This window comes from Zootoca vivipara, chromosome 4 (assembly GCF_963506605.1).
Source record: "Zootoca vivipara chromosome 4, rZooViv1.1, whole genome shotgun sequence".
In the NCBI taxonomy this organism is placed as follows: Eukaryota; Metazoa; Chordata; class Lepidosauria; order Squamata; family Lacertidae; genus Zootoca; species Zootoca vivipara.
Genome location: NC_083279.1, coordinates 29808015 through 29824745, shown reverse-complemented (window position 1 = coordinate 29824745; position 16731 = coordinate 29808015). Strand labels below are relative to the sequence as shown.

The 16731-nt window shown below is 44.5% G+C and overlaps 1 protein-coding gene across 2 annotated transcripts; it reads right to left on the bottom strand.

The window, feature by feature from the left end:
* Window positions 1-145: 145 nt before the first annotated feature.
* Window positions 146-15830, bottom strand: CNGA3 (cyclic nucleotide gated channel subunit alpha 3). 2 transcript variants are annotated; one of them, XM_060273452.1, is made up of 8 exons: window positions 15727-15830; window positions 14449-14568; window positions 12067-12237; window positions 9387-9440; window positions 6740-6862; window positions 4427-4534; window positions 3322-3428; window positions 146-2361 (listed from the first exon to the last, which is right to left on the bottom strand). In XM_060273452.1, the coding sequence occupies exons 1-8, from the start codon at window positions 15828-15830 to the stop codon at window positions 959-961; spliced, it is 2190 nt and encodes a 729-aa protein (XP_060129435.1). In that variant the 3' UTR covers window positions 146-958. The 2 variants fall into 2 exon arrangements, with proteins under 2 accessions (XP_060129435.1, XP_060129434.1); XM_060273451.1 differs by lacking the exons at window positions 6740-6862; window positions 9387-9440.
* Between the last annotated feature and the right edge of the window lie 901 nt (window positions 15831-16731).

Below are 16731 nucleotides of genomic sequence, written 5' to 3'. Positions count from 1 at the left end.
GGCTTCAAGGCTATCTATCTGCCTTATTATTCAAAGGGTCACTTTGTGCAATTAAAATTTCATTCACTGCCTTTTTAAACCAAACAAAAAACAGCCACAGGGGGAGAAGGGGGATTATGGATTCATGACATTACAGGCACCAGCCAATCAGCACTGTGCACAACCAGTTTCTACTGCAAAACTGAGAAACTGGTTTCTTTTCAGCTCAGTTCTGGAATGAATATTATACGTCTGAACAAAATTACGGGAAGGCATTGCCACAGCAACCCAACTTACTGCTCCAATTGTGCCTATCTGTAATTCTCTGAGGGAGAGAAATTAGAACTCTGTCAGGCCCTTCTAACAACCAAATAATATTGTAAGTAGAACTATATGGAGATTTGTGACAAATAAGTATACAAGTAGCTCATTCACACATGCCACATTCAGCAAGTACTATATAGATGGTTCTATATGGTGTCTAGTGTCTTCAAAATGAGTAGAATAAATTCATGTGAAAGTGGATAAATTATATTCACCGGGAGGCTGCCATGATTTCAAAGCAGAAATGGTGCAAGTAGCGTTCTTATTTATATGTATGCATCTGTTTGATCAGTCCACTAACTTATTAGTTTACAGAAGACCTCCTTGGCGCCAAATACATAGTGAAAGGTGTCAATCACAAATGCTGTCAGACCTGCACACACTCTACCGTCAAGGAGGTCTGATCATGACTCATAAGAAACCCGTAACCAATACAAAATGAACAACGACGAAAAGGAAGTGAAGAACTGTTTCTAAAAAAAATATCATAAAACGTAAGAATTTCCTATTTACATGACAATTGCTTCAGTTAAAAATGCTACAAATGCCATTGATTTGGGTCCATATAAAAATAGCCTTGTTTACATATTTTCATGTGCATATCTTTGCTCTGATGCAATATTCTGAGCTGAATGAAGATGATCAAAGTGCCCACTTAATTCTTTTTCTCTTCCTCTGGTTTTTCACCCTCGTCGCCTGACAGTGTACCACTTCCATATTTCTTCACCTTTGTCTCCACTTTTACAAGTCTCTGCTTGACTTTGGCTTGAGACGCAGTGTACTCTCCGTGGAGTCTAGCGAACCTGGTCTGGAGAATGTCCAGGGCAGCTTCCAGCTTTTCTATTTTCTCCTCCAGGTCTTTGGGATCTGCTCCCGCTTTAGCTGCTTCCTCATCAATCAAATTGTCTTTCATCAAAATCTGCCGTCCTTTTTCTTCTAGCGCCTTTTTGGCGTCAGGGTACTCAGTGAGAGCTTCCATGAGGTCATCTTTAGATAAGCAGAACAGGTCAGAGTAGCCTATGCTCCTGATATTGGCTGTCCTCCTGTTGCCAGATTTGCTGCCTTTGATATTTAAGATGCTGATTTCTCCAAAGTAGCTGCCATCACTTAGGACCACAAACTGGGTCACACCATCATCAGCCACGACAGCCAGCTTCCCTTCTTTAATGATATACATATCCCTTCCGATGTCCCCTTTCTTGCAGATATAATCTCCAGGACTGAAGACCGTGGGTCTTAGCTTCAACACCAGCTCAATAAGGAGTCCAGCTTCACAGTCTTGGAAGATGCGTACCTTCCTTAGCGTGTCTAAGTGGACATTGATGGCAATTTCAGCCTTCAGTTTATCAGGGAGGTACTTGAGAACTTCTTTCTCTTCCACCGTTTTCTTGTTGGTCCACAGGTAATCAAACCATTTAATAACCCTGTTTTCCAAGTCTTTGGTGACTTTTCGGAACTGCAAGTACTGTTTGATAGAATCAACCTTTGCCTGGAACTCTGCCCTAGAGGCATTCATGTTGGAGATCATAGAGCCTACGTTACCGACAATGGTAGCAAAGATGAGCACACCAACCAGGAAGTCCATGACCACAAACAGATACTCTACATCTTTCACAGGAGGTGGAGTCTCGCCAATGGTTGTCAATGTCAACGTTGACCAATATAAACTGTAAATGTATTTCCTGGACAGACGTCCATGTTCTGGATGGGATATATTGGGATAGACCCAGGTGTCTGTTCCAAATCCAATCTGCTTGGAAATAGCAAAAAATATGCATGCATTCCAGTGGATAATGATAAGAATGTACAAGACAAGGTTCCCAATTCGGAACATGTTTGGGTAGTTTGTTCTCGTTTCTGTACGGTCAAAAAACTCAAATAGCCTAGCAATTCTCAGCAGCCGATTAAAGCGCAGCTCAGGATAGTTAATCCCAAATTTTAAATAGCCCAGGTCTGTTGGGACAAGAGAGAGCAAGTCCAGCTTGAACTGTCTAGTGGATTGATAATTCAGTCTTAATTTTTTTTCATCGCGAACTAGTAGTCCTTGTTCCAGGAAACCTGAAAAAGCAAAAGAACAGAGAAGGCAAGAGATTGCTTAAGCAGAACTGTCTACCCCGGAAAGCTGCTCATGGGTTTTCAAATATATTTATTTTCAATATGTTAACTTTTTTGTGACCATCTATAGCAAAATATTGTATTGCCATCAATATTTATAGAAATAAATAAAATACAGTCGTGCCTCGGCTCCTGAATGCCTTGTGAGTCGAACGTTCCAGCTCCCAAACAATCGGAAACTGAAAATGAATGTTCCAGTTTTGAACGTTCTTTTGAAAGTCGAAGTCCAACGGGGCTTCCGCAGCTTCCGATTGGCTGCAGGAGCTTCCTGCAGCCAATCAGAAGCCAGGCTTTTGGAAGTCTAATGTTTTGGAAGTCGAACAGACTTCTGGAATGGATTCTATTCAACTTCCGAGGTACGGCTGTATACCAGGCATTGCCACACTCATTTCATTTATTAAATTTCTATTCTGCTCTTCTTCCCCAAAGAGCCCAGGGTGGTAAACACGAAAATGGTAAAACATGACATTACTCATCTTATATAGTTCTCATCTTAACATCAGTGGGCAGAATCCAACATCGCATGAGCAGATTTCTGCTCACCCAACAGAACTTCACCTTTCTCGCCTTCCTTTGCACCCCCAAAATCTGAAGGGTCCCTCAGTCATACAGAGCAGGTTTTGAGAGTGCACGGGGGCGGACGGCGGACTGCAGGATAGTCAAGTCCTTTCTGCTCACACATAGGCTTTATTTTGGCAGTAAAAGCAAAGCAAGGGTTCTTGATTTGCCCAAGATGACAAAAATAAACAACAAGTATATCTGGGAACACAACTGAGGCAAAGCCAACCTGAATCCCACCCCCCTAATTTAACTGAGTCCAGATTCACAAAGACAGACAAAGGCACAGAATCTGCTACCATTCATGATGTGATTCCATAGTTTGAAACTGCTCAAACAACTCACCTGTTCTGAACCTGACTAATGTGTCCAGGATGTAGATGACATCAGAGGAATAGTCCAAGATCAGCCAAAGTGTAATATTTTCCAGTTGAAGCTCATCGAAACAGGCTCTAAACAAACAGAAAAGAATGGAAGATTTGCTTAGAGCTAACAACCGGTTCAAGGCAGGTTGCACTGGGGGAGAGCAAACCACACGTTCAACTTTATGTTAAAACATCGCCTGCTTTCATCTCCCATATAAACCTCTGAGGTTGTAATTCTCCCTGTGCTTATCTTCCTGATACTGGTAAAGAGAGTAGAGAGCAGAAATCAATTTAGTGGAACTACACTGAGCAAATAATCCAAGAACAACTGTGCAAAGGGCACAGCCTATCAAAATTCATGATCTGCGAACTGCAGGTCTACTCTGCCCACCAGATGGCGGTAACAGGTTGTTACAAGTGGCAAGAGATTTCTGCAAACGAGATGAGTGGGGAGGGCAGTAGTTCCTGCTTCAGAAAGAGCTATGTATAGATGAAAGTATAGAACTGTAGGGCTAATATAAACCACTTGAATAGACTTGCTGATAGACAGGCAGACAGCTGGATCTAATGAGCAAGAGATAGCTAAGGCTGGCATTCCAGATTTCAGAGCAAGTTGAAAGTGAATGGCACCCGAAAAATATTAATAAAACATGAATATATGTAAAATTAGCCTGAAAGGTTATATTGAGCAAAACAAGGTTGTAGCATCTTGCATTAAATTGAGAGGAAAAGAGGCAGAAATGAGCTACAGTGACATTCAAAGCAAGCTAGGTAGGCATATGATTTCATATACGGTATACTGTAGTCAGCAGATTTGAAAACTGCTACCATTTTGATCTGCACAACTGTCTCAGAAGAAAGAATGCCAATAAATAAATAAATGAGCACTTTAAAAATGAATTTTGGGGGGGGGGAACCAAACACCAGGACAAGAGTTGGAAAAGGAAAAATCAACCAATGTTGCACTCCGGTACAAATATTTGCTGTGGGGTTTTTTTTTAGAAGATCTAACGTGTGCAGTAGTAAAGACAAAGGACCAAAACAGGCAAAGACAACAGAAGTACCCACCAATGAATAATCCTCACCTACACACTATCAAACACCAGTTATAGAATACGGGTGTTGCAATGATTGTCAACCACCTATAGTACAGATCGCTTGAAGGGTCCATCACAAAGACATCTTTCTTCTTCCTGAAAAGAAGGGGAAAGGGGGGGTGTTATTGTTTTGTTGTTTTTGTTTTAATGCTTTACTTGTTGTTGTTGTTCTAACTTGTATTTTATCTGCGAACCGCCCTGAGATGGCAATAAGAATATGCAGGTGTGAGCACATGAAATTCCATTGATCACAGGCGCTTCTCGTGTCCCAGAGAGACCCTGCTTCCAGTACGCTGAAGGCTGCAATTAGTAAAGGAATACATTATAGCCAGCATTGGCCCATCTGGCATGGCCCAACGTGGCACCCACATATACATTCATAAATTGGAATCAGCAAGTTTATCTTAGGGTCACCAAAAAGTTGAGTATTTTTCAGGGTAATCGCCCAATAGCTCCGCCACTGAGCCTGAGTCGCCCATGCCAGATCCCAGGCCACCCCCGCCAGAACCTGACCCAGACCTAGACCCAAAACCGCCCATGCACAATTTATTATTATTTTTATTTTAACCCAAAATCCAGGACATTTGCTTTAAAATGTAAAATTTCTCCCTGGGTGGTCATGTAGGACCCCCAAAAGAGGACATGTCTGGGAATTCTCAGATGTATAACTGATCCTACCATCAGTCAGTGCTTGTCATCAGCTAAAATGGTCTCATCCTGTGCTTAAATTGAGGATGCTTCATTCACAGCAACTTGAGGCTTGAACTGAACAGGGTATTGAACAGATGGTCCATACAGGTGTGAAAGACTTTGCTCACCAAACTATCAGCATTACATTTACAACCTTGCCAGTAAATGCAGAACAGGGCAGAAGCTAGACATCTCTTTTTTTTAACCAGCTTTCACTACCTGCACAATCACTACTACTATAGTACAGCAGCAGGTATTGTGACTACAAGTTTACAGCACGCAAAGTACACAGTTACCACCATTGTTGCTTTGTTTTTTCACATCAGTAGCATAGTTGAGATGCAATCTTTGCAACACACTTCTTGGAATCAATTATCTGCTTTGCCTTTTGAGCATTCTATTTCTTTCGAAGCTTCCTTGACATGGTGTTGCAAGGAAGTTGATCCTCATTGGTGGGCACAAAGCTTAGGTAGTGACCCAAAGGGCGAATCCCATGGCCATGTCTGAGTAAACCTGCGTAGGATTGAACTGCAAGGCTGCCATGCTAGGCACGCTTCCTTCCAAGGAAGTCTTGCTGAAGACAGTGGGATTCATTTATCTCCAAGAATGCATGCACAGCCTTGCGCTTTGTAGAAGTGCAAATAGGCTATATCAATGTTGCCCCATCTGTTCACGCCAGCAGTACACATGACCTTAGTATTTGAAGCCTCAGCTATCATCCTGATTTTTTCCCACACTGGCACATCAGTGGCATGGTGTGCCAAATCCTCCGGCCACTGTGGCCAGTTGTGTGCAAGAAATTCAAAGGGTGGGGTTAGCAGGAGCTTCCTTCCTGTAGCACAGCCTTTGCCAACCTGGTACCCTCCCGGCTGGGGAGGATGGGAGTTGTAGTCCAATTCATTTGGAGTGCAGCAGCCTACCAAAGACTGCTGCAATACATTCCTCTCTCACCCTCACAGCTCGTTTTGCTGCCCTAACTGGCCAATGTGCCGAGGAACCAGAAAGTAGGGAGAGGAGGGAAAGTGGGGTCAACGCTTCCTAAAACTGCTCTAAGGGGACAACCAGAAAACACAGGCTGTGCCAAGCCTGACTTGCATATCCTTTATATGTTTACACTCCGGAGGCCACCTTTTTTTAAAAAATACATCTTACAGCGGTGCTGCTATTTTCTGTTTTAAAAGGTCTGTGGCCAGCTGGACAGGGCGAGTCACAGGAGTTGTGCACTAACACTCAGAGCTGCAAGCCTTTATACAGGAAAGCAACATGGTGAGGAAAATGCACAGGGGACCTGCTGTCACCTGTAAAAGGAGCTCTCGGCACCAAATGATAGCTGCGATGTTTCTGCATAGGCGCCAGAGTTATCCCATGTTTGCGCAAAGTTCTGGGAGAGGTGGCCCTAATTCTCTGTAAGTTGCGGAAGGTTCCCTGAGTGGCTGCAGCATTCTAGAATGCGCCGTTTGAATATTCCAGAGCCAAAGCTGATTGTAGGTTTCGACACGACAATCACTCAAGAGCTAAACGACTCAGGAGCAGTTAGTTGATTATACCATTCAATTCTGTACAGAGCAGGAAGTTTGCTGTAAAGATACAGTCCTCCTAATTTATACTTACTCTTCTTCCTTCTTTTTATCATCTTTTTTGTCATCCTTTTTCTCCTCTTTCTTTTCCTCCTTTTTCTCCTCTTTCTTTTCCTCCTTTTTCTCCTCCTTATCATCTTTCTTTTCTTCCTTCTTTCTGCATAACACAGTGTGCAACGAACTTAGCAAAACGTGGTTGGCTCATCAGCAGCTGGAGAGCTAGCAAGCAGGGAGCAGGTTCAGGAAGACTAGAGGAGGCCAGTCTAAAGTTTACCCAAATGGCTACTTGCATTGTTTATTACAAAATATTGCGCACATCACAATAGTTGGTGAATATCAGGAACGCAACACCACACACACACACACACACACACACACACACACACAAAATGTGGCTGATTTTGAAAGAGCTTAGTACACACTTTATACATTTGCCAGCAATAAATCTTTCACACAACAGCCCAGAATTTATCTATTTGGCCTGGTGTGCTAAGGAATCATTCTGACACCTATCTTTGGGGTGGGGTGGGGAAATAAAGTCTGATGAAGTATAAGAAATCTCTATAGAGAGTTTGTGTCAAGTTGTCCCTCTGCACCATTACCTAGATCAGGCATCCCCAAACTTTGGCCCTCCAGATGTTTTGGACTACAATTCCCATCTTCCCAGACCACTGGTCCTGTAAGTTAGGGATCATGGGAGTTGTAGGTCAAAACATCTGGAGGGCCGCAGTTTGGGGATGCCTGACCTAGATAGTATGTGCTGCTGTTTCTTTCTTCAGAGCAGCTGTAAGACTCCTATCATTAAACCAAGAATGTCTGCCCAGCTGGAATGAATAGCGCCTGAAGATTGTTCCCTGCCCAATCTACTTCTCTGACAATTATAAAGCCATACGTGGGTTATTTAACTTGCGGTCAAACCACATGTTTCATGTTTCGCTAGATAGGCGCATGATAGGAGTTGAAGCTCACAGAGTCTTCCTGTAAGTTTGCTAGAGAAGACTCTGTGAGAGACCCGCCTGCTGTGCCCTGACAGGGGGAAGATGTAGCGATATATTCTCCTCCCTGCCTGGGCACATTCTCTTCCTCTCTTCTGTGACATCTGCTAAATCCAAGCTCCATGCTCAGACTCCTTTTTAAGCTGGACTTTGTAACCGATATACCATCTGTGATTCTGCAACACGTATTCTGAGTGAGTAAACATTACTTTTACCTTTTACAAGACTATTTTGTATGTGATTGAGGAGAAATACCAGGAAAATCCAGTCTGCCTTAAAGCATTCTGGATTACTCAAACTAAAAGACATGATATTGATAGGGTTGCCAGACTCAATAGAGGACAGGACTTCTGTGCCTTTAATTGCCCTGCTCTCTTTTAAAGAGAAACCAGCTCTCTTTTAAAGAGAAACCAGCAGACCCTTTGTTTAATTTCCAAGCAAAGGGTCTGCTGGTTTCTCTTTAAGGTTTCCAGACTCAAAAGAGAGCAGGGCAATTAAAGGCACAGAAGTCCTGTCCTCTATTGAGTCTGGCAACCCTAGACATTAAACATGAGAGAGATGGTAAAAGAGAGACTTAGGCCTGGCACGAACATCACAATAAGCCGCAGTTTGTTTTAAACCAGGCTTACCCATGGAAGTACCTTCCCACTGCCAGATGGGTTCATTGTCTGCCCCATGCAGCTCAACCAAGACACAGGATTGCTTGTCATCTTGTCCAAACCAAGGCTATTGTTTGTTTCAAACAATGCTTGAGCGGTAAGCCATAAATAAACTATGGTTTGTCCTCGATGTGTTTCTGGCTTGTCTCTTGCGCTTTGTTTGAAACAAACTGTGGTCTGGGTTCAGATAACATGACAAACAGTACTATGGTTTCTTTGAGCAATGCAGGTGCTTTGTGAGAAGGGGGAAGCTGCTCAGAGACCCACACAGCAGCAGAGAGGAGCCACATTCCTGATTGAACCGTAGTTAAGCAAGTTAGCCTGAGCATGAGTTGCACACGGATGCGCACACAGCTCATGCACTCCCACTTTGTTCCTCCTCTAAGTTGTGTGGTGAAACAAACTACAGAGCAGCTGACTTGGCGCCCATTACATCCAAACCAGTGCTGATGGTTTGCTTCTCTCAAACAATCCATGATCGGAAAGCCAAGGGTGAAACCTTGGCTCCAGATCATGGTTTGTTTGGAGAGAAACAAAAATACGAGCCCAGGTTTGGATGTAATACGAAGCCAAGTGGCTTGTTTTTCCCATACAACTAAGAAATGGGTGAAATGAGGAGGGTGACACAGCTAACACATCAGCCAGTTTGCTTAAATGTGGTGCGAGTCCAGTGTTATGCCAAAACGCAGCCCACTTAAAAGAACGGATAGATTTTATCTATAAATTTACATGGGAAAAGCTCCACAAAATCAGCAAGGAGACTACGATTCAAAGTAAGGCTATAAATACAAGAGCATGGGGTTCCCCCCCCCAAAAAAAGTACTATGGTGTGCCAACTAGCAGCATCACTAACTAGAAGGAAAGGGATAGATCTACAAGGAAGAGATTTTCCACAAAAGCATAGCAGCTGAAAGAGGGTTTAAAAAGAGGGGGTGGGGTGGGAGGACAATTGGTCTACAGTTGTGAGGAGCATGTTTTGCAGCAGTGGGGAGGGACTAGGCAAGGCACAGGTCATCTACGTACTTACTCTTCATTTGTGTTGTTGGAGTAGTTGATGTTAAATCTGGCCAGAGCCCATTGACTACCGTGAGTTGAAATTAACAAGCAAATACATGGATGAATAAAAGAGCAATGCAGAAAGGAAAGCAGCATTTAATACACTGGTCATCACTGTGTGCATCTATCCTTACCTCCACCATTCATTGCACTGTTAGGCCTTCCCAGATTCTGACAAGATTAAGGAGGTCAACTTTGACCGCAGCACTAAGCTCCTTTGCGTAACTATCCAGGGCACCGGGCACCCATGTTCACGTGCAGCTCACACACGTTTGTGGCCATGCCTGGTGCCTGAAGCACTTTAGCCTGGTCTCAGGCGCCCTAATGCTCGACGGTGGAGGATCCGGCTATTTATAGCATCCATTTGGCTGCGACTCTTTAAGTGTTCCTCAAGCCGTTCCAGTCATCCTCGCAGGAGCAGTGCCAAGACTGGCTTGGCAGAAAGCAGACATATTTACTGCTGCTGCAAACACCGCGGCAGAGCAGAGACATGGCTGGAACGCTGCAAATCTGGAACTTCGAAAGGAAGGGGAATGTTATCTATTGGAGAGTCCAAGTTCAACGCTTATCGTTTGTGGGAGAGAGGGACATCGCGGTAGCATCAGTAGTGCACGCTTTTGATTCCGTGCCTGCGATAGGTGAAGACTCACAATTCTAGACTGAAATGAACATATGAAGCCTGCAGTTAAGGAGCGCCCAGATTGGTCTCTGAAACCTTGTAATCCACAGCGGATAGTGCTAGATATACAGAACACAGATTACTGGGGTATCACACCTTGGTTGGCAGAGCATGAGACTCTTAATCTCAGGGTCGTGAGTTCGAGCCCCACGCTGGGCAAAAGATTCCTGCATTGCAGGGGGCTGGACTGGACGGCCCCCTTGGTCCCTTCCAACTCTACAATTCTAAGATCCTATGCCCTCTTTTAATCATCCAGGGGCTACTACTTAAAATGGTTGAATATCGTCAACACAGAGAGCAAACGTTTAGAAATATCTCCTTGACTGAATAAGGTGTAGACATTCTACAAGCTCAGGGACCTGACAAACAGTCCTGAGCACATTCTGTGATATCTACTGCACCAGGAATGTGACCTTCCAGATGCTGTTGGACTGCAACTCCCATCATTCCTCACAATGGACCATACTAGCTGGGGCTGATGGGAGATGGAAGCCAATAGCATTGTGGGGAGGGGGGGTCACAGACTCTGCATTCCTGTGCCACACAATTCAGCATTCTAAGGACTCGCTTCTGATTGGGTAGTCCAAGTGGCGAGGAACAGTTGAAAACCTAAATAAACAATATTTGGGGAAAGCTGAGATACCACAGAGGCCCGGGCAAGGTTCCAATGTCAATGGACAAGGCTGCCGGAGAATGGTAGTTGCATGGGTTGGTAGGGCACATTATATGCACCCAGAAAGTCTCAGGTTCAATTCCTGTCATCTCCTGCTAGGGTTGGGAAACTCTGAAGAGCTGCTGCCAGTCAGTGCAGACAATACCGAACAAGATGAACCAATGGCCTGACTTGGGACAACACAGCTTCCTGTGCTGTGTCCTGTCCTCATTTTCCCCAGCAGCTTCCATTCTCTGCTCCCTCAATTCTACCAATGGTCAGATCCCAGCCTCTATGCCCCTCTTTTCTCACTTTCCACTCATTGTTTCCTGCCCAACAGTGTGAGCTTTTTTGGGGGGGAAAGGGGGGGGAGAAAAGAAAAGAATCTTGGATGTATGGACATTTTTGCAGAAGAGGCAAAATTTATTTATCTCTGCAAATTTATTTCATCTGCGTTGTTATTCTCACTGCAGAAGTTTGGTTTCATTTGGCATCAAACAGGACTGGGGGAACTTGGTGAACTGCAAGCCCAATCAGTCCCAGACAGCAGGGTCAAAGGGCAGGGATTATGGGAGTTGCAGCCAGCAGCACCTGCATGGTCACAGGTTCCTCAGCCCTGGTGTAAAATATGGAAGGTTGAGTAAACAGCTCTGTTTGCCATGCATTGCAGACCATCCATATTTCAAAATGGGCAAGCAAGTTCAGTCTGGAAGCCTAGGGCGGGAGTCATAGAAAGGATCCAGCCATAAATCTACATGATCAGGAGTATGACTGAATGGGTTCATTCACCGAAAACTATTGATATAGACTTGTAGCCCTTCTACATGACAGGTGCAAGTCACATCACATTAAAGCTAATGGCAAGACTTCCAATTTATTTTCGGGATTGTCTACAGCAGGGCCAAGGAAGCTCTGGTCCTCCAGAGGATGCTGGACTCCAACTCCCATCAGCCCCAGCCAGCATGGCCAGTGGTCAGGGATGATGGGAGTTGAAACCTAAAAACTTTTGGAGGGCCAAGGTTTCCCCATACAATATTCAGTACCTATCAGTACTGCACTAAGCAATGCTTTTTTTTTCTTGAAATCAGAGCATCGTACCTCCTTCACAAAGCCCAGGAAGCTTCTGCCCTACTTAGGGAAGGAGGCATGATGTTCTGGTAGGATCCCAGAATCTTCCCTTGCATGGTGAGTACCAACACCCTTTTTCCTAGGAGAATAGCACTTGCACTAAGTATCCCTCTGCCACAGGCAGCATCATTCTTCCTCTGTAAACACAACATTCCAAGCAAATATCTTCCCACAGAAGCTGTATCCTCTTACTTTTTCAAGCCATCTGCCTCATCGTAGTTCAGCTGGGTGTTGCTGTCTCTACTGGGAATGTCTTTGAGCTCTGGCCCTCGGATCCGCTCAAGAAAGGAATCTGGCCTTTGGTCTTCATGATGTAAGTTCCTCCTGGCCCAGGATCGCAATGATAAGATGAACCATGATAACCTGAAAGGATGGAGGGAACAGTTAGGCAGTACGAACCAACCAGGGGAAAGTGAACAACTGTATACTTCAGAAGGTTTCCTAAGGGTAGCATTCCCTTGTAATTGTGTCATTGAAGGTCTGTTTGAAACTTTCACAAACTAAACACATGGTGCATGCAGAACCCATTTTTTTATTATTACTATTATTATTATTTAATACCCCTCTCATCTGGCTGGGTTTCCCAAGCCACTCTGGGAAGCTTGCAGCATATATTAAAACATAGTAAAACATCAAACATTAAAAGCTTCCCAAAACAGGGAAGGCCCTCTGCCTGATTCCCTCTAAGTTCTCTTCTTGCAGTGAAGGAACCAGCAGAAGACCCTCAGAAGAGGACCTCAGTGTCCAGGCTGGACGATGGGAGTAGAGACGCTCCTTCAGGTATACTGGGCCGAGGCCGTTTAGGGCTTTAAAGGTCAGCACCAACACCTGACTCCTTCCATTTTGATGTATTTCCATTTGATGAGGTGGGTGTCTATACACCTCAATATAAAACATCTTTACATTTCAACAACTGAAGTAAATATTACACATATGTGCATAGGGAGATATATGTATAATTTGTCACATCTAATCAGGGCTATTCAAGTTATTATGGCACTGCAGCCAGAAAATCCTACATGATTTCTCCTTTTCCTAGGGAACAAAGATAATAAATAGCATTTGCTACCATTTCATGAAGCAGGGACATGGGTGGCGCTGGTGGGTTAGACCACAGAGCCTAGGGCTTGCCGATCAGAAGGTTAGCAGTTCGAAACCCCGCGACAGGGTGAGCTCCCGTTGCTCGGTCCCAGCTCCTGCCAACCTAGCAGTTCGAAAGCACGTCGAAGTGCAAGTAGATAAATAGGTACCACTCCAGCGGGAAGGTAAACGGCGTTTCCATGTGCTGCTCTGGTTCGCCAGAAGCAGCTTTATCATGCTGGCCACATGACCTGGAAGCTGTACACCGGCTCCCTCGGCCAATAACGAGAGATGAGCGCTGCAACCCCAGAGTCGGTCATGACTGGACCTAATAGTCTGGGGTCCCTTTACCTTTACCTTTACCATTTCATGACACCCCAATGCATCTGCCCAAGGTGGCCTCCCTACTTGGCTAAAAGTAGGGCTGTTCCTGCATGGCCCCATACTGTAAATGTGTGGCTGAACCTTGCGCTATTGAAGTATTCATAGGACGGATTAAGTCCAAAGGAAGCCAATGAAAAGCTTTCACACTCTGTGTTCTCCCCACTACTGTTGCAGAGACAAAGCTATTTTTGCTAACATGGGTTTCTCCAACAACAATAACAGAACACTCTCCTTCACATAACCTAAAACCGCTTACATGATAAGTAACAATTCTTTGTCAAAGTTGCACAGTGAACATTTTGCTTTTGTCCAAATTATATTCTGGAGAAAGAAACCCCCCGTGGTGATAAAAGGGAACCGCCCCAGCATTTTTGTGCCAATATTTGCAAAGCTGGATGCTTTCCCATACGTCAGACGCACAATCAACAAAACATTGAAGAGAACGTAACATTTTGCAAGGACTTAGCGCTGCTCCACACAACCTCATTTTAGCTGGTGTTGAGACAAGCCCCATGGTGGCATTGAGACCTCTCAGAAGATTGTGGTCCCCCACCACCTCCCATGGAAAAACTGTTGAAGTGGGAGTTATGCCAAATACAAAACATGACCTCTGATAGAAAACCGAAAAAGGTTTCACCAAGATTTCACTCTCAATTTTACATTCTCTCTAGGAACTAAAAAGAACATGCTTCGAATACCACCTTAATCGCCCAATACAGCACGTCCTCAATACTGATCAGGGGTGCCAACTTCAATAAAATATTGGGAGGGGAAGCTAAGCATAGTCAATCATATGACGCAGTGCACACACACCATTTGAATGGCAATGCCCATCAACTTTGGGGTGGCCTGGCACACTCAAACATTTTATGGGGGGGGGACGGGACAAAGACCCATTGGCCCCTAGGAGCTGGCTCCTATGATCCTAATAGTGCAGATAGTGATCAATTTATCTTCCATTTCTTTTATAATAGCTTGATATGAACAAAAATTTGTTCCTTAGGCATTTTCGCTGGCCAGCCCTGCCCTGCCCCTTTGCTTCCAGTGCAAGATCCCATTAACCTCTTGCAAGGTCACTCACTGCCATGCCATCTCCCAAACGTAGCTTACCTAGCCATCGCTCCGCTGCCTGCGAACGAGCTTCTTCGAGATTCAGGCAGGCCGCCCGTCTCCATGGAAATGACTCTGTGCAATTCGGGAGACGTGCCCTCCTCACACAGCGAGCGGGTCCTTGAGAATCAAAGAGTAAAACACGAAAGAAGAACCACATTCAGCCCCCATTTGACGCGCACTTGCTATTCCTCGAGCTCTCCCAATTAGGCGACAACCGTGGAGGAACATGCATTCCTTCCGAAGTCACAAGTGCTATTACTGTCACGGGTGACGTTGTGAAAAACGCAGGACATTAATAATAATCTGCCTCAGTTCCGCATCGCTTGATGTCCACAAGAATTTTGCCAGGCGGAACTTACTGACAGATGCATTGTCTTCGCATGTATTAGATTTTTCTGCCAGACCCATCCTAGATGGTCAAAGCAGAAAACAATAGGTGAGCCGGGGTGGGTGGGTGGGTTGTGGATTGTAGACAGCCAGTCAGAATCAAAGCCCACATGCTAAAACAAAAACAAAAAACCAACAGATACTAAAATCCATTCTGAGACAAAGGTAAAGGAGGAAATCCATTATATGGCTCAGAATGCAAACCTGAAGCCACTTATCTGGGAGTCGGTCCCATTGAATGCAATACTTTTGATCAGCCATGGGTAGGATTGCACTGTTAAGGCTACAGTTCGAGACTTACTTACGGTAGATGGGGTAGAATGCATCCTATGGATTTAAATGGGGCTTATTTCTGGGTAGATCTGCATAGGAGTGCATGACGAGATAAATTAGTGGGCTGGCATTTGTATTTATGATCTGACGTAGCCATTTCTGGGCCCAGGCACAGTGAGGCTGTGGTGGGGTGTGCAGACAGCAAATGAATACAGTGGTAACTCAGGTTAAGTACTTAATTGGTTCTGGAAGTCCGTACTTAACCTGAAGCATACTTAACGCTGAAGTGAACTTTCCCATTGAAAGTAATGGAAAGTGGATTAATCCGTTCCAGACGGGTCCGCGGAGTACTTAAATTGAAAGTACTCAACCTGAAGCGTACTTAACCCAAGGTATGACTGTACCAGGAGACATATTCTCATGACCAAGTGGGCAGTGAGTGGGGGGGGGGTTCAGAGATTTTCTGAGCAGCAGGCAGTGGGCCTCAAGGGCATTATTGTCCCTATAGGCACCATGTTGGCAACCTTTGTAAACTATATTCCTATAACGCTTGGGTTTCAGGTTGTGCTTTATTTGGGAGTCAGGCTATGTTGAAAGATACAGAACCTAGTTTACCTGGAAAATCCATTTTCAAGCTTATCATCAGGGTCATCGTTGATAGTCTTCAGAGACAGCCTGTGGATCGCAGGACAGGAGTGATAGGTATCCACTTTAGCCATTTTGCTTTACATATCAGCCTCCAAACCGTACCTGAAATACACAAAGAATGCATTGTGAATCCTGCATTGCAGAGAAGAGACTTTAAAGTTCTTTTTTTAAAAAAATCAACAGAATAAAAATACCAAAAGGAGACGGGGAACTTATGTAGAGAAATCATAGCATTATTTTTCTGAGAAGTCATTCCTAAAGTTCAAAGGGACTTTGCTCCCTAACATTTAGGACAGCCGTCTCAGCAAACTAGAAGTGACATTAATCATACCATTACATATCCATGCATGTTTCTTTTTATCATTCGCCTAGTTATTGGCTCTTCAATAGGCCTATCGCACAGAACACAGGCAAAGGACCTGGTGTCCTCCAGATGTTGTTGGATTGCTTCTCCTGGTGTTGCTGGACCACGGCCCCAGCCAACAATCAGGGATGGTGGGAGCTATAATGCACATCTGGAATCCACATCTGGGGGTCACCACACTGGCTACCCCGAGAATGTTCAACACAAGTGAATAAAGGTGGCGTCAAGGAGGACAGAAGGTAGATCTCTGAGTGATTCGCAAGGCTTATAACTTCCAACCATTTAATAGTAGCAAGAACAAAAATTTGGGTGGCCAGGTGCAAAAGAAGGTAGGGCTCCTAGACTTTTAATAGTTGTATAGAAGAGGGAATTGCATCCGTTGTTAAAGATGCAAGAGCCCTGGCCACTTTTGCACCTGGCTCCCAAACAAGAAGACTGAGATTAATAAAAACAGGCAGAAGGCAGAGAACCAGGAGTGAATGTCTCAAATGTACAGTGCAGATTTTACCCTATAAGTCCAACACTCTTTAGTCCAATTTGAACCAATGGGACTTGTGTCACATGAAGAATTTGTCCCATTTATTTCTACGGGACCGAAGCAAGAGCCT

Coding starts and splice junctions, on each gene's coding strand:
- CNGA3 (XM_060273452.1), bottom strand. CDS start 15,830: ATGGCTAAAGTGGATACCTATCACTCCTGTCCTGCGATCCACAGGCTG. Junction 14,569..15,726: donor CTTGAAAATGGATTTTCCAG/GTAAACTAGGTT, acceptor TTGATTCTCAAG/GACCCGCTCGCTGTGTGAGG. Junction 2,362..3,321: donor ATTAGTCAGGTTCAGAACAG/GTGAGTTGTTTG, acceptor TTGCTTTTTCAG/GTTTCCTGGAACAAGGACTA.